Here is a 26,060-nt window from a genome sequence, read left to right on the forward strand (position 1 = left end):
GTTGTGGGGTTGTTAACCAATGTCAGAAAACAACATGTGTACTACTGTTTCATGAGAAACTATTTGTTCTGTAAGCCTTCACCTGAAGTACAATTAAAAAAAAAAAAGAAATACCTCCCAACCAAAAGAAGTCCTGGCCCAGATAGCTTCACTGGAGAATTCTACGAAACATCCACAGAAGTGCTCACACTAATACTACTCAAACTATTTCAGAACATAGAAAACAAAGGAATATTTCCAAATTAATTCTATGAAACCATCATAACCATTATACCAAAACCAGGCAGATACCACAAAAAAAGAAAATTATAGACCAGTATCTCTCATGAATATAGATGTAAAAATTCTCAACAAAATTCTATCAAACAGAAGTCAGCATCATATAAAAAAAATAATAATACATCACAACCACGTGGGATTCAAACAGGTATGCAAGGATGGTTCAACGTTAGAAAATCAATCAATGTAATCCATCACATAAATAAAAGAATCACATGATCATCTCAATCAACGCATAAAAGGCATTCAGTAAAGTCCAACACCCTTTCCTGATAAAAACTCTCAATAAAACAGGAACAGAAGGAAAATTCTCAACATAATAAGGGGCATCTATACAAAACCAACAGCCAACATCATTCTCAATAGAGAGAGGATAAAAACACTCCCCCTAAGAACAGGAACAAGATAAGGATGTCCTTTATTACCACCCCTATTTAACATTGTGCTGGAAGTCCTAGCTAGAGCAATATGGCAAGAAAAAGAAATAAAGGGCACCCAAACTGGTAAGGAAGAAGTAAAACTATCCCTATTTGTGGATGATATGATACTAAGAGAACTCAAAGGACTCCACAAGAAAACTATTGGAACTAACAGAAAGATTTAGCAGAGTAGCAGGATAGAAAATAAACATACAAAAATTAGTTGGATTCCTATACACAAAGAAAGAGAACTACGAAAAGGAAATCAGGAAAGCAATACCACTTACAATAGCCTCTAAAAAAAATAAAATACTTACGAATAAATCTAACTAGGGACGTAAAAGACCTATTCAAAGAAAACTACAAAACACTAACAAGACAGACCTACATAAATGGAAAAACATACCATGCTCATGGACAGGTAGACTCAACACTGTCAAAATGTCAATTCTACCCAAAGCAATATACAAACACAATGCAATCCCAATCCAAATACCAACAACATTCTCTAAGGAGATGGAAAAATTAATCATTAACTTTATATGAAAAGGGAAGAGGCCCCCGATAAGCAAAGTACTACTGAAGAAAAAGAATAAAGTGGGAGGTCTCACACCACCTGACCTCAGGACCTACTATACAGCTACAATAGTCAAAACAGCCTGATACTAGTACACCACCAGACACATTGACCAATGGAACAGAATCGAGAACCCAGACATAAATCCATCCATCTATGGTCACCTGATCTTTGACAAAGGCCCAAAGTCCATTAAATGGCAAAAAGACAGTCTTTTTAACAAATGGTGCTGGCAAAACCAGATGTCCATCTGCAAAAAATGAAACAGGACCAACACCTCACACCATACACAAAAACTAATTCAAAATGGATCAAAGACCTAAAAATAAACCCAAAAACTATAAAGATCATAGAAAAAAAAAATAGGGTCAATCCTAGAAGCCCTAATACACAGCATAAATAGGATACAAACCATAACTAACAAAACACAAACACCAGAAGATAAGCTAGATAACTAGGAGCTTCTGAAAATTAAACACTTATGCTCATCAAAAGACTTCATCAAAAGAGTAAAAAGAGAACCTACAGACTGGGAAAAAAATTTTGGCTATGACATATCTGACAAAGGTCTAATCTCTAAAATCTATAGGAAAATTCAACACCTCTACAAGCAAAAGACAAATACTCTAATTAAAAAATGTCAAAAGATATGAACAGACCAAATAAGACATTAAGGTGGCTAACAGATACGTGAGAAAATGCTCACGACTATTAGAGAAATACAACTCAAAACTACAATGAGATAACATCTCACCCCGAGATTACTGGCACTAATCAAAAATCAGAAAATAACAAATGTTGTACAGGCTGCAGAGAGATTGGAACTCTTATTCACTGCTGGTTGGGATGCAAAATGGTACAACCATCTTGGAAAATGATATGGCGATTCCTTAAAAAGTAAGAAATAATAAACAATCCAGCAATCCTACTCCTAGGAATATATCCTAGAGAAATAAGAGCCATCACACGAATAGACATATGCACACCCATGTTCACTGCAGCATTATTCACAATAGCAAAAAAATGGAAACCTAAGTGCCCATCCACAGATGAATGGATAAACAAACTATGGTACAAACACACAACGGAATACTATGCAACAATATAGAACAATGATGACTCTATGAAACATCTCACAACATGGATGAATCTGAAGGGCATTATGCTGAGTGAAATAAGTCAATCACAAATGGACAAATATTGTATGAGACCACTATCATAAAAACTTATGAAAAGGCTTACACAAAAAGGAACAATCTTTGATGGTTATGAGGGAGGTAAGGGGTGGGGATGGAAAAACACTAACTAAACAACAGATGTAGTAACTTTAGTGAAGGGTAAGACTGTACACAGTACTGGGGAAGTCAGCACAACTTGACCCAGGCAAAGTCAACGGAAGCTTCGCAGACACATCCAAACTCCCTGAGAGACCAAATTACTGGGCTGAGCGCTGGGGACCATGGTCTCGGGAGACATCTAGCTCAATTGGCATAACATAGTTTATAAAGAAAATGTTCTACACATCCTACTTTAGTGAGTAGCGTCTGGGTCTTAAAAGCTTGTGAGCGGCCATCTAAGATACTCCACTGGTCCCACCCCATCTAGAGCAAGGGATAATGAAGAAAACCAAAGACACAAGGGAAAGATCAGTCCAAAGGACTAATGGACCACAACTACCACAGCCTCCACCAGACTGAGTCCAGCACAACTACATGGTGCCCAGCTACCACCACTGACTGCTCTGACAGGGATCACAACAGAGGGTCCCGGACAGAGCTGGAGAAAAATACAGAACAAAATTCAAACTCATAAAAAAAAGACCAGACTTACTGTTCTGATAGAGACTGGGGAAACCCCGAGAGTATGGCCTCTGGACACCCTTTTAACTCAGTACTGAAGTCACTCCTTAAGTTCACCCTTCAACCAAAAATTAGACAGGCTCATAAACAATAATATACGTAGCTCAACCATGTGTATGAGACTAAATGGACACATTAGCCCAGGGGCAAGATGGAAGAATGGAAATGTGGTAGCCAAGGTCGAGAAGGGGAGAGTGTTGACATGTCATGGGGTTGGCAACGAATGATACAAAACAATACGTGTATTAACCGTTTAATGAGAAACCAATTTGCTCTGTAAACCTTCAACTACAGCACAAAAAGAACAAAAAAAAAGAATGATTATTCATGATAGTCTAGAACGCAAAAACTCACGATTATTATGGCAAGTTCAATATTGAAAATATGACCATCTTCCCTAAATTTAATTTACAAAATGAAAATTCTCTCAATCAAAGTCACAACGATGATGATGATGATGATGCTAGCAACTAGCATTTGGTGAGTGCTCACTATGATACTGAGCTAAGACCTTTATATCTATCTCATTCAATACCAAAGACATTTCCTACAAGGTAATGTTGTTATCTCCATGTTTACCAACAAGAAAACAGAAGTGTAGAGAAGATAAGTAACTTTGCCAAGGTTACACAACTAATAAGTACAAGAGCTGAGACTTTTTTCTTTAATTGGACAATAAAGGCATAGGAGTTGGAAAAAAAGTGATCCTGAAGAAGAGAACTAAGGGCATGGTTTTGTCTTGGCTGAGGAGTTGAAATAGTTTTTCACAAGGATTTGTTACAAGTTAAAGTACAAAAGGAAGTACTATAGCTGTATCATTCATTCTTATCCACGTTTCCCAAAATGCTTTCATGAGTGAGACAGGAGTGAACAGATTTAGGGAACTGCAACCCTGAGTTCACTCCTAAGGCTCCATAATGGTGAAGGAGAAGACTGAGACCTCCAACCTAGAGAAGAAACTAAAAAGAGAACTGGTGTGAAGATGAAAAAGTGCAGAGTAGGAAGCTGAGGGCATCTGGTGAAGAAAGAATTTTAGGAAATAGGAAATGGTAAGCAATGTCAAACACTGAAGTTAAGGATGTTAAAGACTGAAAAAAGTGACTGAATTTTATGACTGACTGGCATGTGGCTAACAACCTGGGAAGGCTAATTCTGGTAGACTGACAGGGCTATAAATCAGACCACAGAGATTGGAAAGAGCATCTAGTATAGACTACTGTTCCACAAAGTTTGGCAGAAAAAAATGAAAGACAGCTACAATTTCTCCAAGAGTCATAACAGGGGTTTATTTTTATCTGTGTTTTAAGAAAAGGATTATCTTAGTACATTTGCACGCAAAGAGGAAGAAGGTAACAGAAAGGAAGAGATTGAAGATACATGATATCCAGCGGTGGATTATCCAATAAACAAGGCAAGCATGGGCTTACTTGTGCTTACCTACTAATCTGTAGTGAACAATTTAACATGGGTTTCACATCAAAGCTGTGGTAAAAGCCACATGAAATTGTTCACTACAGACTAGTAAATAAGCACAAGTATATCCGTGCTTACCTTGCTTACTGTGTCATCCACCCCTGTCAGGGACTGTAAATTTGAAAAGAGGCTTTGATTCTGTAGAAAGGTGTTCTGAGGCTGCGAGAAAGACAGATGTCAGCCATACTTAGGAGCAGAGTCTTTGATGTGGTAAAAAAAAAAAAAAAAATTGTGAAATTGTTCACTACAGATTAGTAAGTAAGCCTCTGATTACCTTTCTTATTAGATAATCTGCCTGATGATATCATTAGAATAACTGATGAAGCAATAGTTTGAGATGTTATCATCTTATACTTGCATGTGCTTTACAATTTGCAAAAGCATTTTCACATTAAGAATCTCCCATAATTCTTACATAATTCTGTGAGATGGCTGGAGCAAGAATTATTACCTAATATTACTCCTGAGGAAACTGAGGCTCAAAGAGGTTAGTGACAGCCCAAGGCAGTCTGGGAAGGACTGGAATAGCCCCAGGTTTGAAGTTATAAATGCTGGCTCTACTTCTTACTGGTTCTATGCTTTGAGTAATTTACTTGGCTCTTTTGAGTCTCAATTTCCTCATCCGGAAAATAGGGCTAATACTTTCCAGGCTACACTGAGGATTAGAGAAATTCATGCAAAGAACTTGGTATGATGCCTGCCAAACAGCAGGCACTCCATAAATTACAACCACTGTCATTATTATTATTAAGGAGGCCTGGTGGCACAGTGCTTAACCACTGGATGCTAACCAAAAGGTCAACAGTTCAAACCCACCAGTTGCTCTTCAGGAGAGAGATGTGGCAGTCAGCTTCCATAAAGATTACAACCTTGGAAACCCTATGGGGGCAGTTTGACTCTGTCCTATAGGATCCTTATGAGTTGGATCGGACTCGACAGCAATGGTGTTTTGTTTTTTAATCATTATTACTAATATTATCATTATTCTTAGAAAGTGACAGAGCCAAGACTAAACCCAGTTTTTTTTACTCCTATTCCAGTTCCTTTTGACTCCTCAAAGCTGCCATTACCTATAAAGAGCATCACAACACCGACACCATCAAGAGGCTTGAGTGAATGAGTAAACGTGCATTAACTCCTGCCTGATAGGAGCTCTGGTGGCGCAGTCACTAAGAGCTCAGCTGCTAACCAACAGGCTGGCAGTTCAAATCCATCAGCCACTCCTTGAAAACCCTATGGAGCAATCCTACTCTGTCCTATAGGGTTGCTATGAGTCGGAATCGACTCGAGAGCAACAGGTTTGGTTTTTTGGTGTGCTTGATAACTCCTTGATTCTGGCAAGAGAAAGGCCCTGCGACCACTGGAGGGACTGATAAGAGTGACAGGGGACAACCAGGTGTACAAAGTGCTCTGGGAACAAAGACAATGTAGGGGTAATTCCACCTGTCAGAAGGGAGAAGACGGAATGTGAGGGTCAGGGGAAACCACAGTGTGGAGGTGGCACTTAAGGGGGACCTTGAAAGAGTTTTTCCTGGTGATGGGGGAAGCGCATTCCAGGTTGAGGAAGGAACCCCAGCAAAGGCTCAAGGGAATGAAAGAGAAGAGGGTATACAAGCTCAATCAAGCAGCAATGGTCTTATACCTTACTCAGTCACCTCACACACCAGGCACAAGATTACACACACCTGCATGCTCTCCACACCCTCGCTGACTCTCACAAAATGAAAGTTAATTCCTTCCTGAAGAAGAGCCAGAATGGGAAAAGGTCCAGAGAGACTGGACGAGATCCAAAGAGCTAGAGCGTATTTCCAGCAGCAACACCCCAGGTCTCAGGAACCCTGAGGAGCAGGTCCTGACGACACGCAGTCAGGAGGCAGCCGCCCTGATCCTCCTGGCTCCCTGCCTTTGACAATCTCAGCTTGGATCTTCAACACGTTGGGAATTAGTAAGTGGGGCATCTTGCTGGTCACAGCTCACTGACTCACTCACTATTACTTAGACCCCCTCAAGGGTGCAGTGCCAACGGCCATCCCAGATGCGCTCAGGATCCGGCTGCACCCTGCCTCAGCAGGCCTCAAGCGCAGAGACCATCTTTTCACATTGGGTGCTCCCAGCTTAAAAGGCAGACCTGCAGCTACAACATCAAATGCATCAAGATTTGCCTGTGAATTCGGGGTGACAGCATCTTCCTCCACAACTTTCTTATTTGCACGTCAGTTGCTGCTGAGTGAATTTCAACTCCTGAAGACCCATGTGTGTCAAAGTATAACTGTGCTCCCTAGGGTTTTCAATGGCTGATTGTTCAGAAGTAGGTTGCCAGAACTTTCTTCCAAGATGCCTCTGGGTGAACTGAAACCTCCAGCTTTTCAGTTAGCAGCTGAGCATGTTAACTGTTTGCACCACCCAGGGATTCCTCTTACTTGCACAGATACTACATGTAAGACTTTTTGTCCTTAATCGTCTAGAAACCCAAAACAATGGAAAAGTACTATAGGCAACACACAAAACCTGACAGCAAATCAGAGCCACAGCCTAACATAAACACAGTAAAATTTAATTGGATTTTAAGGATTTAGTTTCATTGCCATCCTTTCATCACCTCAAACTCTTCTATAATTTTACAAGAGGTTTTATACTATTTTTTAAAAATGTATTCCACTGATTTGGAGCCAGAAATAAGAATCTCTAGAATCTATTGATTTCTCTGAAAAAAGAGGAAGAAAATCATCCTTATCCACCACAGTTGCTGAATAAAGTTCAATAAATGCTCTGCTATTTGTTCTGGTTTAAAGATAGGCTATACATGGGTTTACAAATTTTCAAAGAATTAGAATATATTACAAACAAAATGTTAAAATGGTATAAGTACAATCAGGTCTTTTTAAAATTAGATCAATTTATAAGAATTTAGCAATATCACAAAATCCTAATCAAGAACACAAATCATCACTGAAATAAGCACAGAAATATCAGTTAAGAAGAAATTCTCAATATAATTCTCCTTTAATTATAATTTGAGTTTTAAAAAAATCACTATCACTTTATTTGTGAACCACACTCTATGAGTCAGACTTATATTTCAACCACTGATGCGCCTAGAATTAAGGTAAAGAAAGCATTTGGAAATTAGCTCCAAAACTCTTGGCACTGAACTTAGTGAAAATTTAAAACGCAATTAAGTACAGTCAGTGAAACCAGGGATGAAACTGCAGGCAAACAGAGGCTTCAGCCTTACCTTATTCTATTCAGTAAGTGAAAGCAAGTGTGAGAGAGAACATTTGCACCAAATGGCAAATGCTTACAGAGGCTCAATACACAATGAACAAGACAGTCTGCCAGACGACTTGTGCAGACGAGGAATAAATCACATACTGAAAAGAGCAGACTATGTGACAACACTGTTGGAGAAACTATTTTTAATTTCATCAAAAGAAAATGAAATAGACTGTTTGGGGTGTCAGGAATGATTGCCTAAGCATGATTATGATGTTATAGTTGGATGGCATTTTGAAGTGTTCGGTCTTAAAAGCCACTGGGAGAGCTACTGTTTTACCTGGTTAAACAAAGGTAAGGTAGCAATAAAAGAACTGAACGATACTGGAAGCCTGTTTATTTACCTTTCAGGTTATTATACAGTACTGAAAATAAAGAAGGCTTTTCTTTGCCCCTCCGTTTTATAAGGAATTAGCCATTGCCAGTTGGTCCTATCTTGGCTTCTAAAGCTAGAGAACTGTTCCAGTCAAACTTCCTGGTAATCAGGAAACAGTCTTCCTTAATGCAGCAGATTAATTACAGTTCACTGGAAACTGCAGTTAACAGAAATCAAAACTAAACAAAGTTAATACAATTCCATCACTACCCTACAGAAGTAGGAAAATGAATGTTAGGCATGACTTCAGGGAGAAAGGATGATAATATGACACTGATGTGGCAGTAGGAGACAGTCCCCCATCAGAGAGGCTGGAGCCAAATCTTACTGATAGCAACGAGACCTATGCTTGCAACTGTCTCTCATTCAGCTTCTTAAATTGTATCAATAATTGAAATTAAATAGCCATATCTGAAATACAATAGTAAGACAGAATGACCAAAAATGAAAATAGAGAAAGTTGAGAGAGAGATCGACCTAAATGTGCTGTATACTTGCTTCAGGAAGAAGCCTACGGCGATGTTGAAATGGTGTGAGCCAGGGTTCAGGTGTGCACTGGGACAGGGAGGTGCAACACCTGGTGAACAGCAACAAGCGGCAGCAGTAGAAAGGGAAATAGGTAAACCCTTTTCCCCAGAGGCTTGCGGAAAAAAAAGCAAGAGGATCAAAGGGAAGTAGCCAGGTCTGCCCTATGCCTAAGGAGTCATACCAAAGGGAGACTCTAACTCTCTTAGAACTATCGAGCTCATTGGTCTGTCCATCCTCAGACCCCTCCCCTGGGCTCAGAACTGAAGGACTTCACCTTCCTCTACTTGCAGGGACGTAATGAGGGGAAACTGGTTCTTAGAATCAACAAGGGTTAATAAACAGGTATACTGGGGCTCACTAACCAAGCTCCTAAAAGAATGAGCTAAAAATCAATGCATCAAAACTTTTCAGTGCAATTGGCCAAGTTACAACAATTTTGGCATCACCATTTCAGGAAACTATTACAATAAATCCTTTCTTTGAAAATCGGTAATTAAAAAGAGAGGATCAGCATTTTCTAAGTTACCCTGTTTTTTAAGTCAACCAAACACTTGAGTTAATGAAGAAAAGTTCTACTTTTCATTCCCTACTTTACAGAAGAATGTCAGCTAAAAATGTGTGATGAGACTTAGAAAAATTACAAACCCTGATGAAATTACTGACGCAGGCAAGGATTATCAATTGGTGTCAAAATCATTAGCTAAATGACTAATGGAGAACTGGATGTTTCCACGTGGCCAGTGTCACCACAGACATGACTTCTAGTTGAAAGGGGAAAAACCTAAGTATAGAATGCAGAGACCAGGTGGGCCTCACTCTGCCTAGGGGTCAATCTTAGCTCCACTAATGGTCTGATATAACACAAAGTACACAAAAGCACTGATGAGTATTCTTGCTACAGTGTGAAATGTTTAACATCAAGTCCTTAGCTATAATATTCAGCTTACTGGAATTAAAGGAACAGAGGAACCGGCTAAATGACACCACAAGGAAGCAACCAGATGAACCCAGGAGGCTGGAAATTCTGGAGGACAAATAGCCTGGTGTCTTCAACCAGTTGAGGACATGAAAAAAGAGGAAGGAAGTAGGGGCAAGAGGTGTGGGGCACTGCTCTAGAGTAAGAGATGCATGAGACAGAAAAACAGAAGTGTAGGCTTTGTTTGGATTCTGATTCCAACAAGATAGCTGGGAATAAAACAGATTTGCTACTATCAAGGAAATAGGAATATAGACTGGATATAAGATGATGCCAACAAAATACCGTTAACTTTATTAGGTAATGATGGTACTGGGGTTCTGTAAGAAAATGTCTGTGTATAAGATATGTAATAAATATGCAAGAGAGAGATGGCATGAGGTCTAGGATTTATTTTTAAATACTTTAATAACAAAAAAGAAAGGAAGAATGGAAGGAAAGAAGGAAGAAAAAAAGGAAGGAGAGGACAAAAGAGAGGAAATAAAAGAAAAAAAGAATAGATGAAACAAATATGACACTTGGTAAGTATTCAATCTGGGAAATGAATATATTTTATCTTTAATTATCTAGGAATATATATTAATTTTTCCACTTCTGTTTATTTTGAAGGTTTTCATTATAAAGGTTAACTAAAAACCAAAAAACACCAGGCTCACCACACACATAGTAACAAGAAAAGTATATACTTTCACATATCAAACAGAATTCATCTTGAAAAACCATAATACCATCCTTCTGTCAGAGCAGCAGTCCAATGTTTTCTGGACAGCTGAAACACAAAGCATTCCTATTTCATTATATGAATGCTCTTTAGATTTTGAGAATATATCTTAGCAAGGAATAGACAATACTGAATTCCACTTTCCAATAATATCTTTATATAAAATAGCACCAAAATAAATGAAATATGATTTATTGAAACTCATTACTGGCAGAAAAAAAATAAAGTCCCAAAACATTAAGAAAAGAAAAAAACCAAAAAGTAAAATAAAACCTGGAAAGGCATATTAAACAGCTATTTAAAATGACCAACTGTGAGGATAAGGGGCAGAGAGGAATGCTGGGAGCAGGGACAGGGAGGGGGTCAAAATTTCTCAAGGAATACTTCTTAACGTTATTTCAATTTTTTCGAACTATACTAATGTGTTGATTATTCAAAAATAAAATTTAATTTCAAATAATTTCATAAATACTTCTCATAATTTAAAGAATTAATTTTACTAATTAATCTAAACTAAATATCTAACAACACTAAAACTTGAAAAAGAAAAAACTAGCTGTTCCTTAAGATTAACCATCACTCACTTATCCCCACTATTTTCCTTATCAATCTTTGGCAATTTTAAAACATGTTGATTTCTTGTTCTCCTAATAGGTTCATTCTTTTCTCTAGGTGGACATATAAGAAGCTTGAAATAAATCTAAAGTATTTAACATAAAAGCAAAACAAATCCCTGGGGTTAACTTGAAGAAAAAGCTCAAAACAGGGAAAGCCCCTTCTATTTTTCATTCCATGTCAAACCACACATTTAAAAGTCTTTACTTGAAAGTCGATGAATCTAAAAAGGATTTAGAAATCTTCACTTTGTTCTACTCTTCTAACCCCAAATTCAAACTATTATATTTTCCCCTTCTTTTCTCTTCCATTATCTGTGCTTTTCAGCCTACTTTTGTCAATCAGGATTGCTGAAACCTCAAACCAAAACTGAATCATCTGCTTTTAAGCTACTTAAAATAGATTTTAAAAATGAAAATTCTTACAAGCCCTTCTAGGGCACTCTGCATCCCTTTCCTTGGTTCCCTTACTGAGTCAACGACCAAATAAACAAACTAGTATTGAAACTTGAACTACAATAAACTGAAGCCCCTTGTGGATGTCAGGGAAATCACACCATGTCCGCAGACCAACTTGTGGATGTCAAGGAGGTCACACTGTCCCCAGACCAGCTTGTAGATGTCAGGGAGGTCACATGTCCCCAGACCAACTTGTGGATGTCACGGAGGTCACACTGTGTCCCCTAACCAGCATTGGGGTGTCAGGGAGGTCACATTGTGTCCCCAGACCAGCTTGTGTTAGAGAAGTTACAACGTCCCCAGACTAGCTTGTGGGCATCAGGGAGGTCACACCACATCCCCTGACCAGCTTGGGGGTGTCGAGGAGGTCACACTGTGTCTCTAGACCAGCTTGCACTTGCTGGCTCAGAGTCTGTGAGGCTGCTCAAAGCCTCTGTGAGCAAGTGGGAATTACATACCTCCTAGGGTCCCACTGCTTTACACAAATCTGAAATATCAAAAATGTCATCCAAAAAACAGGATATTCTCTTTCCAAAAAACTCATCACGGATGGCTTTTATAGTGGTTTCCAATGGATGGCTTTGATGCAAGCCTGAATGATGGCTATCAGCAAAAGTGTGTGTTCTGCATTTTACTGCCAACAGAAGAAATAAGACAATCCTTGTTCTTGAGAGCTTCACAACAAGGTTGACGACACACTGAGCACATATGAAACAGCAACATGTCCAAAGGAACACATACTCACACGTCAACTGTGTGGCACCTGGACGGTAAGTGTGGTGAAGCGAAAGGGAGCTGTGGCAGCTAGAGCAGACCTGGGCGCCTTCCGGGACCCCGTCAGTAAGGTCTCAGATAGGCGAGACAGAAGAAATGTGATGGGAGCTGACAGCTCGCAGCTACAGCGCTGTCTCTGAGACAGAGGGAGGTCTGGTAGGGGAACAGCTTGGCTGAGTGACTTAAGAAGGAAGAGGACTGGTAGGAGGTAAAGTCAGAGGGCAAGCTATAAACAACAAACGTGTGCATTTATTTACTATCAAAGATCCTACAAGCCTTGACTGACAGCTCTCATTTTACTGGGAAGGCAGTGGCGACCCCGCAGCCTTGCAGAGGGGAGGGACAAATGCCCAGCAGTCCCGTCTGCCAGAGGCAGGGTTTCTCTACCCTGGACCCCATGGCACTGGGGAGCACCGGCAAGATTACTGCCCTTCTCAATGGTCTGCATCTATCATCAGAAACTTTCCTGATGTGCATTCTACAACTCATTTGACACATTTCATTACATTAAAAATGAGTGTTTTCTTAGAGAAGCTTTAAAAGAGAACTGGCCCCTCCTTCAAAAGATATCAGAGAGTATTTAAAAAGCATCTCTTAGAGTGGACCATTAGGAACTTCCACAAATGGCTACTTCCATATAATAATGGCATTTTACTAAAAACAATACATTAATACATAATAGCAATAATACATTCCAAACCAAAAAAGCCCATTGCAGCCAAGTTGATTCTGACTCACAGTGACTCTACAGGACAGAGTAGAACTGCCCCATAGGGTTTCCAAGGCTGTAATCTTTACAGAAGCAGGCTGTGACATCTGTCTCTCATGGAGCAGCTGGTGGGTTTGAACGGCTGATCTTCTGGTTAGCAGTCAAGCGCTTAACCGCTGCGCCACCAGGGCTCCCATCCCATAACGATTACAGCTTAGGAAACCCTACAGGGCAGTTCTAGTCTGTCACATGGGGTCGCTATGAGTCGGAATCAACTTGACGGCACACAACAATAACAACATACAACTACAGGGAGCAGGGCCTGAAGTTTCACAACTATGAAACACATTTGTGAAACACAATCTTACGTTGTTACACGATACTCTAAGAACTCACTGTTTAACATGATCAAATTATTAAAGATTTTGAAAAGTTACTAATAGAAGACTTGCTTTCAGATGTATTCAATGCACTTTCATAGAGAAGGCGACTGATGCTGAATTTGGGATACATGTGTATGAAATATAGGTTGACCGAGTATTATTACCTAACGGTTATGAGACAATTATGTTTTGTAACTAAGTTTGGTTTGGACAGCAGTGACATAATAGAGAGGCCAAAGAGGGGAAAAGAAAGACAGTGAAGTGGGTGAGCTCTTCAGCACACTAACTGACCTGAGAATCCGCAGCCTGCCGGTGCAGAAAGGGCAGTATGAAGTTATTACTTTCTACTTTTATAACAAGTGTCAAATAATTAACACAAAAAAATAAAGTCTAATTTTGGAGAGGTACCTACCACCCTTTATTTGATGCTGAAAAAAGCATATTAACAAAAATATTTTAAAGCTTAATACCAATCAAATAAATATACTGCCATGATATATGCCAACATACTTTAACGAGGAAAAAAAAAAGAAAAAAATCAATGTGTATTTTCTTCCATTTCCTAAATCAATCATAATTCTCTTAGTTAAACTATACATTTTAAAAAATGAACCATAGATAAAAATGATAATAATTTGCTAAAGGGTGGAATTCTGAGATTTAATTCCCATTATTACATACATAAAGTTAGCTTGGGACATAAATATTTTAAAATGTGTTCACTCTGAACAGACTTCTGTGTTGCTTCAGTTTACAAATAAACATAAAAATGACAGAAATAGAGTCTGTTTTTTGGGGGAGGGAGACATATGTGCCACTTTGCCACAATATGATAAACACAGAATACAGAAGTCAGAATAACAATCAGCTTCAGTTTCCTAAATTGCTATTTCATTTATATCCTTCCAGATGTACCAATAACGTGTTGTTGATGCCATGTTCAAATAAAAATGAGAACATATAAGAAAAACAAATATCACAATGTCAAGTACTACTTTATTCCTTCAGTGGTTCACCAAACAATTACCGATCACCTACCCTGGGCCGGTAATGGAATATGACAAGGGTTCTAGCAAGTCCCAGTCCCCAAGGTGCTCAGAGTGCAGTAAGGAAAGCAGGAAGCTGCACACGGGGAGACGTGGACAAGGGCTGGATTCTTGCCACCGTGGGGAGACATTTGGTAGTTTTAAAAAAGGAAATGACCTAAGCAATGGAAGAATGGGTCTGTGGGGGCAGGGTGAAGTGTGGCACTCTGACTAGAGCATATATTTGTGATCTAGATGAAAAACTATGTCGACATGAGCTGACATGCCAGCAGAGGGGATGAATTTGAGAGGTGCAGGTTTCTAACATGGGTAACTGGGTGGACAGCAGTAGTTGCAAAGTGCTCAGTAAATATTCGTTTTCTTCTCCCTTCTCCTATCTGAGTATTTCTTAAAATATAAGAAACTTACCTCTCTGCACGAAGCACACCACTGTAGTAGGGGGGATCCCAAGGCATTAATTCCTACAAATGGAATAGTTCACTGTTAGGAAAGCTACTGTTTTATAATTTTTATCAATAATTTAGCCAGCTTATTGGAAACTCTAAGAGCTACGACTGCTAACCAGAAGTCGGCAGTTTGACTCCACCAGCTGCTCCTTGGAAACCCTACGGGACAGTTCTACTCTGTCCTATAGGGTCGCTATGAGTCGGAATCGACTCGACGGCAACAGGTTTGGTTTGTTTTTTATAGTATCAGAAAATTTTTATAAAACTTTTACACATTCATGGTTTGGTAGGAAATACCAGCACCTCCTTCTTTTGACCACCTTGTAATCAATGGGTAGAATGGTGGCATAAATAAGGCATAGCCCCAGCTTTAGGGGGAAAGGTAAACAAATACCACTCTAAAATATAAATGAACAAAAGTGAACATTAATGGATTAAATTAGTCATGTCAAAATTTTTCCCAAAATGTAGCTCATGTATTAATTCATAAAGCATATTACAGGTAAGATTAGGGTACTAAGGGTAAGATTAAGGTTCTTTCTAGACTTAAGCAAGAAGCTTAGGGTGGATTCCCAATATAAAAGCATCAATTTAAAATGTAACTAAGGCAAAATTAACTCTAACCTTGGCAAAGAAAATATGTCATAAAGTAGTACTGTGATAATATGAAGTAGTTTTTTAATGACTGCTACAGAATACTGAAAGAAAGGGAAGCTTGAGTGCCTGAAAGTATCAAAAAAAAAAAAAAATCCCAAACCCACGGCCATCGAGTTGATTCCGACTCGTAGCAACCATTTAGGACAGAGCAGAACTGCCCCATAGGGTTTCCAAGGCTGTAATCTTTACGGAAGCAGAACGTCACATCTTTCTCTCACAGAGCAGCTGGTGGGTTTGAACTACCGACCTTTAGGTTAGCAGCCAAGTGCTTTACCACTGTGCCACCAGGGCTCCTTCTAAATGAAACAGTCTCCTCCAAACTGTCTAGGTGACAAAAAAGTAGTGAAGAGCTCAGGCTGTGATGTCAGGCTGCCTGAGTTCAAGTTCAATGACACTATTTGTAAAACCTCGAAGTTATTTCTGCTCTCCAAAGCTTTCCCATCTCCCTTCCAAATGATTTGATTCCACCCCACTGTACCTGTGAACCCATCTCCTGGACTCTTCCCTCACCCACTCCACTCCAGCCACACTGGTCTCCTTACTGTTCTATGGCCATGTTGGGCAGGCTCTTGCCTCAGGCCTTTGCGCTTGCTGTTTTCTGCTTAGAAGTTTCTTCCCTAAAGTATCTCCATGGCCATCCTCTCACTTCTTGCAATCTCTGCTCAAGTGTCATCTTCCTAGAGAAGTCTTCCCTGACCAACCCAAACAAACCAGCAACCCCCATCTTCCTTTCTCTAGGTCCCTGGGTGGCACAAATGGTTTGCTAACCTAAAGGTTGGCGATTCGGACCCACCTAGCAGCTCTGCAAAGAAAGGCCTGATAATCTGCTTCCTTAAAGATTACAGCTAAGAAAACCCCATGCAGCAGTAATACTCTGTAACAGATGGGGTTGCCATGAGTCAGAATCGACTCCATGGCAACAGGGTTTTGGTTTATCATCTCTTCTCTGCATTATTTTTCTCTATAGCCCTTATTACCACATCTGCTTACTATTTGTTTTCTCCCATTAGAGTGTAAACTGCATGAGGGCAGGGACTTTGTTTGCATTATTCCCTATTAAGTCCCAGAATAAATATTTGTCACATGAATCAACAGCACCTCCCAAACAGGATTGCTTAATTCATCTAACATATCAAGTAGAACACCTGGCACTGAGCAAGAGCTCAGTGTTGGCTGCTATCCTTATTACCATTACCCTTTAAAATCTCCTCCAACAGGGTACTCTTTCCCATAAACCATCATCGTACTTCTATTACAGGCCGAAAGACAACATAAGATACTCGAAGGTTTATTTTCTTTCTCCCTAGCTAGACTGTGATCTCCTCAAGGGCAGGGACTGCATCCCTGGAACTCCAGCACTGAGTGCTTTCCTGGCACACACTTCCTTCAACAGAAGATGACTCACAACTACATGCCAGATAGCACGCAGGCTCGAATGACACAAAAACAGTAAGACACAGCCCCTGTATCAAGGAGCTGACGATCTCGGCAGGTAAAAAGACAAGTGATTCAACAATCAGAGAATGTATGACATGTCTGTGAAGTTGTACAATGTGCAAGAGAGCCCAAGAGAAGGACAATTAAACCAGAATGGAAAGTCAGGAAGTATTTTGGAGGAGACAATGCCCAAGGCGAGTTTTGAAGGATGGGAGGCATTTGTCTAGATGAGGAAGGGGAAGTATCCCTGTGCACACCATGTGTGACTGACTGGAAGCTACCTGCTGCAGCAGCTTGCACATCAATACCTGGTAGAATTAAAGAATCGAAGAAAGCAAAGCAAAAGAAAGTGAACAAAGCACATGACGATCGTAGAGATATTAGCAGACAGCGAAGAATGTGAACATGGCTTTAGGCAGCAAAAAGTTAAGACTAGAGGAGCAGGAGGGGCCAAATCATGAAGGGTGTGGTGAGAAAATCTAAAAAGTACAACAGTAAATCTGAGAATTACGAAGCTATTGAAGAATTTTAAGCAAAAGAGTGACAGGTCCAGATGTGCTTTTAAGAAAAATCATTCTTGTGACCATTCATTTATTCATTCATATTTCATATAAATGGTGAGTACCCACCTGTGTTAGTTATCTAGTGCTGCTATAACAGAAATACCACAAGTGGATGGCTTTAGCAAACAGAAATTTATTCTCTCACAGTCTAGTACGCTACGAGGCCAAATTCAGGGAGTCAGCCCCAGGGGAAGGATTTCTCTCTCTACCGGCTCTGGGGGAAGGTTCTTATCATCAATCTTCGCCTGGTCAAGGAGGTTCCCAGTGCAGGGACCCGAGGTCCAAAGGATGCGTTATTCTCCTGGCTCTTGTTTCTTAGTGGTATGAGGTCACCATGTCTCTCTGCTCACTTCTCTCTTTTATATCTTAAGAGAGACTGGCTCAAGACACAATCCAGTCTTGTACATTGAGCCCTGCCTCATTAACACAACTCCTGCTAACCCTATATCATCAACATCATAGAGACAGGATTTACAACACACAGGAAAATCACATCAGATGACAAAATGGTGGACAATCACACAATACTAGGAATCATGGCCTAGCCAAACTGATACACAGTTTTGTGGGACACAGTTCAATCTATGACACCACTCTATCCACTACGCATCTGTCAGTTTGTCATACTGCAGTGGCTTGCATGTTGCTGTGATGCTGGAAGCTATGGCACTAGTATTTCAAATACCAGCAGGGTCACCCATGGTGGACAGGTTTTAGCAGAGCTTCCAGACTAAGAGAGACTAGGAAGAAGGACCTGGCCATCTACTTCTGAACAAACTGGCCAGTGGAAACTTTATGAATAGCAGCAAAACACTGCCTAATATAGTTCCAGAAAATGAGCCACTCAGGTTGGAAGATGCTCAAAATATGACTTGGGAATAGTTGCCTCCTCAAAGTAGAGTCGACCTCAATGATGTGGATGGAGTCAAGCTTTTGGGACCTTCATTTGCTGATGTGTCATGACCCAAAACGAGAACAAACAGCGGCAAACATCCATTAATAATTGGAGTGTGGAACGTATAAAGCACGAATTTAGGAAAATAGGAAGTCGTCAAAAATGAAATGGAAGTACAGCCAGAATGCTCCTTAGAAATGAGGATGGCAAGACTTCGTCTCATGTACTTTGGACGTGTTATCAGGAGGGACCAGTTCCTGGAAAAGGACATCATGCTTGGTGAAGTAGCGGGTCAGTGAAAAAGAGAAAGACTCTCAATGAGATGGACTAATGCAGTGGCTGCAACAATGGGCTCAAACATAGCAAAGACTGTGAGGATGGCACAGGACCGGGCACTGTTTCATTCTGTTGTACACAGGGTCGCTATGAGTCGGAACCGACTTGACAGCACCTAACAGCAAATGACAATCACCCGCTCTGTGCCTGACACTGGGCTAGGTACATTGCTAAGGAGTCTGAATCAAGGATGGCTTTGAAGGGAGCCAAACAAGGACTAGGAAACCAGTTAAGCAACTACAACTATAACCTAGGTAAGAAGTAACAACGACCAAAACCACCACCCTTTGAGAACCACTAGTCTAGAATTCATCCAGGTTCTGACTGGGTAGCAAAGTAAACGGTGGTACCATTCACTGAAAAAAAAAAAAAGGGAAAACATGAGAAGACTGGCATTTCACAAATACCTGTAGAATATCCTGTACTAATAGCTATACAAAAATGTCTCGGGAGGATAAAGTTTCAAACTATATTAGCTTTTACTGAATTAGCTTTTGGCAAGACATTTTATTTTTTCTGTTTCTATATTCACTAAATTCTAATCTACAATCTAGTTTCCTAAGTGGACCTACATACCAAGCCAGAGCATGCAGATGACAAATACTACTTTGGTAGATAAAGTTCCTACCATAAATTAACAAACTGACATTCTACTCTATAAATTGGTGAATTTGATAGGTTTGATCTATTTCTTAGTGGCTGTCTCTGGGAAGCTGTTAAAGTAGTTTCTAAATTTTTAAGACCCCTTTCCCTAAATCTTTCCTGGGACTATGGCTCTGGCAGCCGCTACCAATTCAAGAATTTTCAACTACAGCTCCTACAAAAAACAGTAAGCAGCCCCAGTACCAAGTGGGGACTAAGTCATAATAACTGGGATCCCATCACCTGTTAGGGAACGGACCACTTGGGCAGCACTCTGGCCATAAGGACACTTGATCTATAAGATCACACAATCTCATATATGGGGTATACTTTGTCAGTCAATACTGATCTTAGTTGAGCTCCATAAATTAGCAAACGGATGAGTAAACCACAGTGTTAACACTGACGTCCTGTTAAAACTGGTATTTGCCAGATCAAAGCTTGACTGAGTTGCTTCAAACTGAGAAGCCAAGTTTCTATAGGAAATGGCCTTAGCCTTTGTATTAATATATATATTAATATACATTGTGTTAATCTATATTTATGTGTGCGTGTGTGTGTTTGTCTAATATATCAACTAATGACCAGGAATACTAGATTTCCAGGCCAATGTTAGACTCGCTCACATGGACCAAATATTTCAATGCCTTTATTCACCAAGACCAAGGATCAGAAACAAGATCATATAAACCTCCTGCATATCACAGTAAAGTTCTAGATGGAACAGATAATGACCTTAACTGGTAGATTATTTATATTATGATAAAAATATTCCAATATACTGACTTACAGCATTTTGAGGATTTAGTTTCATTTTCATCCCTCGTAGCATCTCAAAATCTTTCAGAGTTCTATAAAACACGTTAATTATGAATTATTAGGACACAATAACATTGTGAAAGAACTAATTTGCTTATGCTACTTTCCAAAATTTAGGCTAAAATTAGATATAATTTGTAGTGCAAATGTAAGCCAGTATTAACAAATTTTACATAAATGTTAGAAGAGACAGCAATACATACATCAGTAGGTTACTGGATTTCTACTTTAAAAAGCATCTTGGTAGACATTTGTCTTGAAAATACTACGGCTTGGAAAAACTAGAAAAGTTACAGAAAAATGTAAAGCCTCAATCAGCAAACTTAAAGTCACTCATTTTTGCTGTACCTTAAAAAGAGACTAACAAATTACATTCTATAAGAGAATATTAACATAGAACATATTTAAGAGTTCCATTCATAACTTTTTCCCCTACAGAAAAACTGGCAATAATTAAATAGGTGCTTAATATTTACAGACTATGAAGATTCTGTTAAAATAAACTCCTATACATAACTGTAAAATTATCAAGGTATGTTTGCTCAAAATATAATCTATAGCTACAAACAACTAGAGAAAGAATACTAACACTTAACCAACAAAATAAAGCAGAAAAAATTCTCAAATAACTGCATAATTAACACTCCCCCTTCATTATAGCAAAGACACAGTGGTCACTGGCCACATTAAAAGAAAATTTTAGAATTTATAAATATAATCTAAACTACTGAGTAATGGGTTCTAAGGCAGAAGTTAATAATCCAAAACAGCAATTTGAGTTAAAATTCAATGTGCTGATGTAGTCAAAAAGGCAAATGGAATTTTAGACAACACTATAAAAAAGAAAATAGAAAACATCACTCTCTTTGACAAACCATCGCGTGCCTCTACCTGGAATCTTATACGTAAAGGCAGTTTGAGTTTGCCCTTCGACAAAGATAACAATATTAGCAGAGTGCTCCGTGCAGGGCAAGTCATGCGATCAAAGGGATTGGGCAGGTGAGGAGAAGGGAAGACAGGAATATAATAAAGGGGCCCACGAGTGAGATTAGGACCCTTCAGCTTTAATTAGAAATGTCAAGGCAGAGCATCCTTGTGTGTGTGTGTGTGTGTGTGTGTGTGTGTTAAAATATATACAACATACAATTTGCCATTTTAACCATTTTAAGTGTACAATTCAGTGGCATTAATTATATATACTATGTTGTGCAACCTTTACTACTATCTATTTCCAAAATTCTTCATCATCCCCAAAAAGAAACTACCCACGAAGGAATAACTCTCTATCCTCCCATTCCCCAGTCCCTGCTAATCTCTAATCTACTTTCTGTGTCTATGAATTTGAGGCCAGAGTTCTTAAAATATGTAAAATCATACATCAAGATCAACTCACCACATCCCTGAGCCGCCTGTATTCAGGCCAAGAGAAGGAAATACTACTTTATGAACTTGTTAGACAGTTGATGGTACACATTAAAATACATATTTTCAGAAGTGTTTTGGAAAAGTTTTTAATTACACATGAATGATGGGCTCCTAAAGGCTATCAGTTAATCAGAGGAGACTGCCTAAGTTTTCAGGATTGGTACCCAGGAAGACAATTCTGTCCTTCCAACACTTATACTCTCAATAGTCCCTTCCTAAATTTTTACAAATCTAAATCTCTAAAGAGTAGATAAAAACTAACCTTTCTGAAAGTTTATCTGACAGCTTCTCAAGGAACTGAATGACAGTCTCTAAAAATGAAATAAAAGAAAGTTCAATTACATAAAATAAAATGAACATACTTGTTAAATCTATAATAAGATGGTCATAATCTATACACTACAAAGCCCATAGAGTGATAATTTTCAAACGAAAGCAGGGTTGCTAACGTACACTGAGAACATAATTAATATTCTAGATGAGGATGATCTCTTTATCAGAAAAGCAGATTAAACTGGCACAGTAATAAGCAAAAGTCTTAGATTATACCCCAGAACAAAAAGAGTTAATAGGAGGCTAAAGAAAAGAATCTAAAATTTCAATGTTTCTATCTACTTACATGTTCATGTAAAAGAAAAACGTAAGTTTCTTAGACGTGTCTAATTTTTTTCTAAGTTTTAAAGAGGTAGGTAGACTCTGATTTGTTCGTAAAAATCAGTACAGTTTAGATGTACAATTTATTGAAAACTAAATTTTTTTAAAGATCAAGCTTTTTTGGGTAAATATTTTTCGTTTTATATACAGCTACAGAATAATCTATTCAGGATTAATACCAAAATATAGTAAAAGTAGAACATTAAAAATTTAAGTTGTGCACAAAATAAGGAATATTATCCATAAGTAACAAACATCTATATGAGACCAAAAGGTCAATAATTAGTCTAAAGCAAAGATGAGAAAATAAGGGGACAGGGAAGCTACAGCACTGGAAACGGAACAACCAGAACGCAATTAAGGAGAATGCTGACACACTGTGAAAAATGTAACTACATAATGTTGATGAACAATTTGTGTAGAAATTGTCAAATGGGAATCTATTTTGCTGTGTAAACTTTCACCAAAAAAACAACAAAGTATTATTAAAGAAAAAAATTAAGTTGTGATAGATTTTTTTAAGTACTTAAAACACTTCAGCCATACGCCATTATACTTTATAAGCCCATAAAGGCAATATATATAGTGGAATAAGCATTATCTCCCATGATAGGAAATTTTTCATGTGTACTTTTTAATTTAGCCCTTTTTACGATAGCTTTATGACTACAGAGCTTTCATATGTATTTTAGAGTTTGCCACAAACATTGGTTTTATATTTTCCAGGTGATCTTTTAAATGATTTACGTGACGTCCTTTCTGAGCAAAATAAAAGGCTGAGAGAAGCATGGAGGCTACCCTACACCAAGTAGCCCAGGTTCTAGCACCTGTCAATTCTCAGCAAGTCTTGTGTATAGCAACCCTAAAAACACTTCCTCATGTGCCATGCTAAACAGCATCAGGAATCGGGGGGGGGGGGGTTATTTAGTTAAAAATAAAATATAATTTCAGGGTATCATTTCATACCAGGTGCCATTACAGAATTGTTTTCAAACAACTCTGTGTATGCTTTTTATTTCTAAATAACCATTTTTCACTTTTACTCATTTTTTTTTTAAGTTATCTTATATGAGAAGCATCTAGTCAACGAGTATACCTGGAAAACTGTCATATTAAAAAGACCAAATACGAAATCCCCTGAAAAATGCCTCACTGTAAAACGATTTCCTAACTCACCTGGCACACAAAGGCCCACCTTCACCTTGGTTTCCCCACTTCCTACCTTCCTTCTCCTCTCTGCTTAGGTCTCACGATTCCGTCCCTGTCCATCTCAAGTTTCACATCCTCATGAAACCGTCAACAGCCACATACACAGTTGAACTGCTGAACTTCCTGGACTCCTAAAATCCTACGGCATTTTTTTGGTCTACACCACTCACTTGGCACTGACAATACACCAACGTTCATTATTATTTATCTTTATATGCATATATCTGAGCTCCTCAACAAAATTTTAAATCCAACAAAGATGTGGGTTACATCCTATGTGACTAAGTGCACAACATTCTGACTTCAAGAAATTACCATATCCACCACTTAATGAAAATCTGTGATTTGCTGCAGGCCCAGTGACTTCCAACCTACATTGCTAAATACGACAGTCAATCCCCAGTCCTCCTCCTATTTGACCTGTTCATAGCACTTGAGTCGGCTGATCAATCATTCCTTTCTCCTTAAAACCCTTCTTTCTCATCACTTCCAGGACCACATGCTAAATTTCCTCTGATCACACTGACGCCTCCTTCTTGGTCTCCCTTAGTTTTCATCCTCATTCCAGTTCTTCTCTAAAGACATCCCCCACCTTGGTGACCTTATATGGTCTCCTGACCTTAAGTAACAACTCAAATGTGAATCTCCAGCCAGACTGCGCTCCTCAGCTCCAGAGAGGTATATCCAACTGCCTACTCACATTCCACTTGAACATTAACAGGCATCTCAAACTTAACTTGAACCAAACCAAATTCCTGGACTTCTCCACCTCAATGAACAGGAATTCAGTCTGTCTTTCCAGTTTCTTGGGTCAAAAACTTTGCCTCTCCCTTCAAAACACTCAATATCCCAACTCTGACCACACTGTACAACCTACACGGTGACCACCCTGGCCACGCTGCCATCATTTCTCATCATTATTACTGCAAAAGGGCTTCTAAATGGCTCTCTTCCACCCTTGCTTCTCTGCAGTCTGTTCTCAGTATCACCAGTAGATGACTTAATTTAAGTCATATCATCTCACTTCTCTGCGTAAAACCTTCCAACAGCTTCCTATCTCAATCACAGTAAAATCCCTACTTCAACCAGCCCTTTATAATGTCTGTTTTAATCTCTTACCACTCTCCCCCTCACTCACTCCATGCTAACCACTTTGCCCTCTATGCTATTCTCAAACATGCCAGGCACTTTTCTGCCCTCTACCTGTAACCCTTCTCCCCTACAGCCACAGTCTCATCCCTGCATCTCCTTCAGGTCTTTGCTCACATGTCATTTTCTCAGCGAGCCCTTCCCTGACAATCCCATTTAAAATTACATCACCACCCACTCACATTCCCTATCCCCTCTGTCATGGATTGAATTGTGTCCCCCAAAAATTACCGTCAACCTTGCTGGGTCATGATTCCCAGTATCGTATGATTGTGTACCATTTTGTAATCTGATGTGATTTCCTTATGTGTTGTAAACTCTATCACTCTGATGTAATAAGACGGATTAGCAGCAGTTATACTGACGAGGTCTATAAGATTAGATAGTGTCTTAAGCCAATCTCTTTTGAGATATAAAAGACAGAAACGAGCAGAAACATATGGGAACCTCATACTACCAAGAAAGCAGTGCCAGGAGCAGAGCATGTCCTTTGGACCTGAGGTTCCTGCACAGAGAAGCTGCCAGACCGAGAGAAGACTGATGACATAGACCTTACTCCAGAGCTGACAGAGAAGGCATTCCCTTGGAGCTGATGCCCTGAATTTGGACTTGTAGCCTACTGGATTGTGAGAGAATAAACTTCTCTTTGTTGAAGCTATCCACTTGTGGTATTTTTGTTACGGCAGCACTAGATGACTAAGACACCTTCCTCTGTCCAATTTTTCTCTACAGCTTATATTAACTAATAACATACCGTCTGCTTTACCTATTTATTTTATTCTTATGGTGTCTTCCCCCACAACAATGTAAACTACTTAAGAGCAGGAACTTTCATCTACTTTATACACTGACTTATTTCCAGTGCCTATAATAATATCTGTGGGAAAAAGATGTGGCAGTCTGCTTCCATAAAGATTATAGCCTTGAAAATCCTATGGAGTTCCACTCTGTCCTATAAGGTCACTACAAGTCAGAATCGACTCAACAGCAATGGGTTTTATAATAATATGACATATAGCAGGCACTCAGTAAATATTTGTTGAATCGAATTAAGCTAGAGGATGAAAATTATATAAAAGATAGGACTGTTGGTCTCAAGCAGCCTATGGAAGACCATAAATTTAGAGCATGGGTCTGACTTTGGCTCTGCCCCTTTTTAGCAGTATAACTAACTTAACCATAGTTTCCTTATCTGTGAAATGAACAGAAGTACCCACCTCACAAGGTCGTAGAGGAATTAAATGAGATAATGGCAAAGAGTAAGCACTGAATAAATGTTAACTATTATTGTGACAATCTGGGGACAACAGTAACTACAGAAACACATAAAAATGATACAATATCTATTTAGGAGCTAAATTA

The 26,060-nt window shown here is 39.1% G+C and overlaps 1 protein-coding gene across 1 annotated transcript in view; it reads right to left on the bottom strand.

Annotated features, from left to right (window-relative positions):
• Window positions 1–26,060, bottom strand: part of MIPEP (mitochondrial intermediate peptidase) — a 216,772-nt gene that overhangs the window by 158,759 nt on the left and 31,953 nt on the right. The window contains exons 9-11 of the mRNA XM_004386578.1: window positions 21,949–21,997; window positions 20,233–20,293; window positions 14,875–14,927 (exon numbers count right to left, since the gene is read on the bottom strand). Coding sequence (XP_004386635.1) covers window positions 14,875–14,927; window positions 20,233–20,293; window positions 21,949–21,997 — 163 coding nt within the window. The remainder of the gene's footprint in view (window positions 1–14,874; window positions 14,928–20,232; window positions 20,294–21,948; window positions 21,998–26,060) is intronic.

The sequence above is a fragment of the Trichechus manatus genome, unplaced genomic scaffold (genome assembly GCF_000243295.1).
Source record: "Trichechus manatus latirostris isolate Lorelei unplaced genomic scaffold, TriManLat1.0 scaffold00168, whole genome shotgun sequence".
Lineage (NCBI taxonomy): Eukaryota > Metazoa > Chordata > Mammalia > Sirenia > Trichechidae > Trichechus > Trichechus manatus.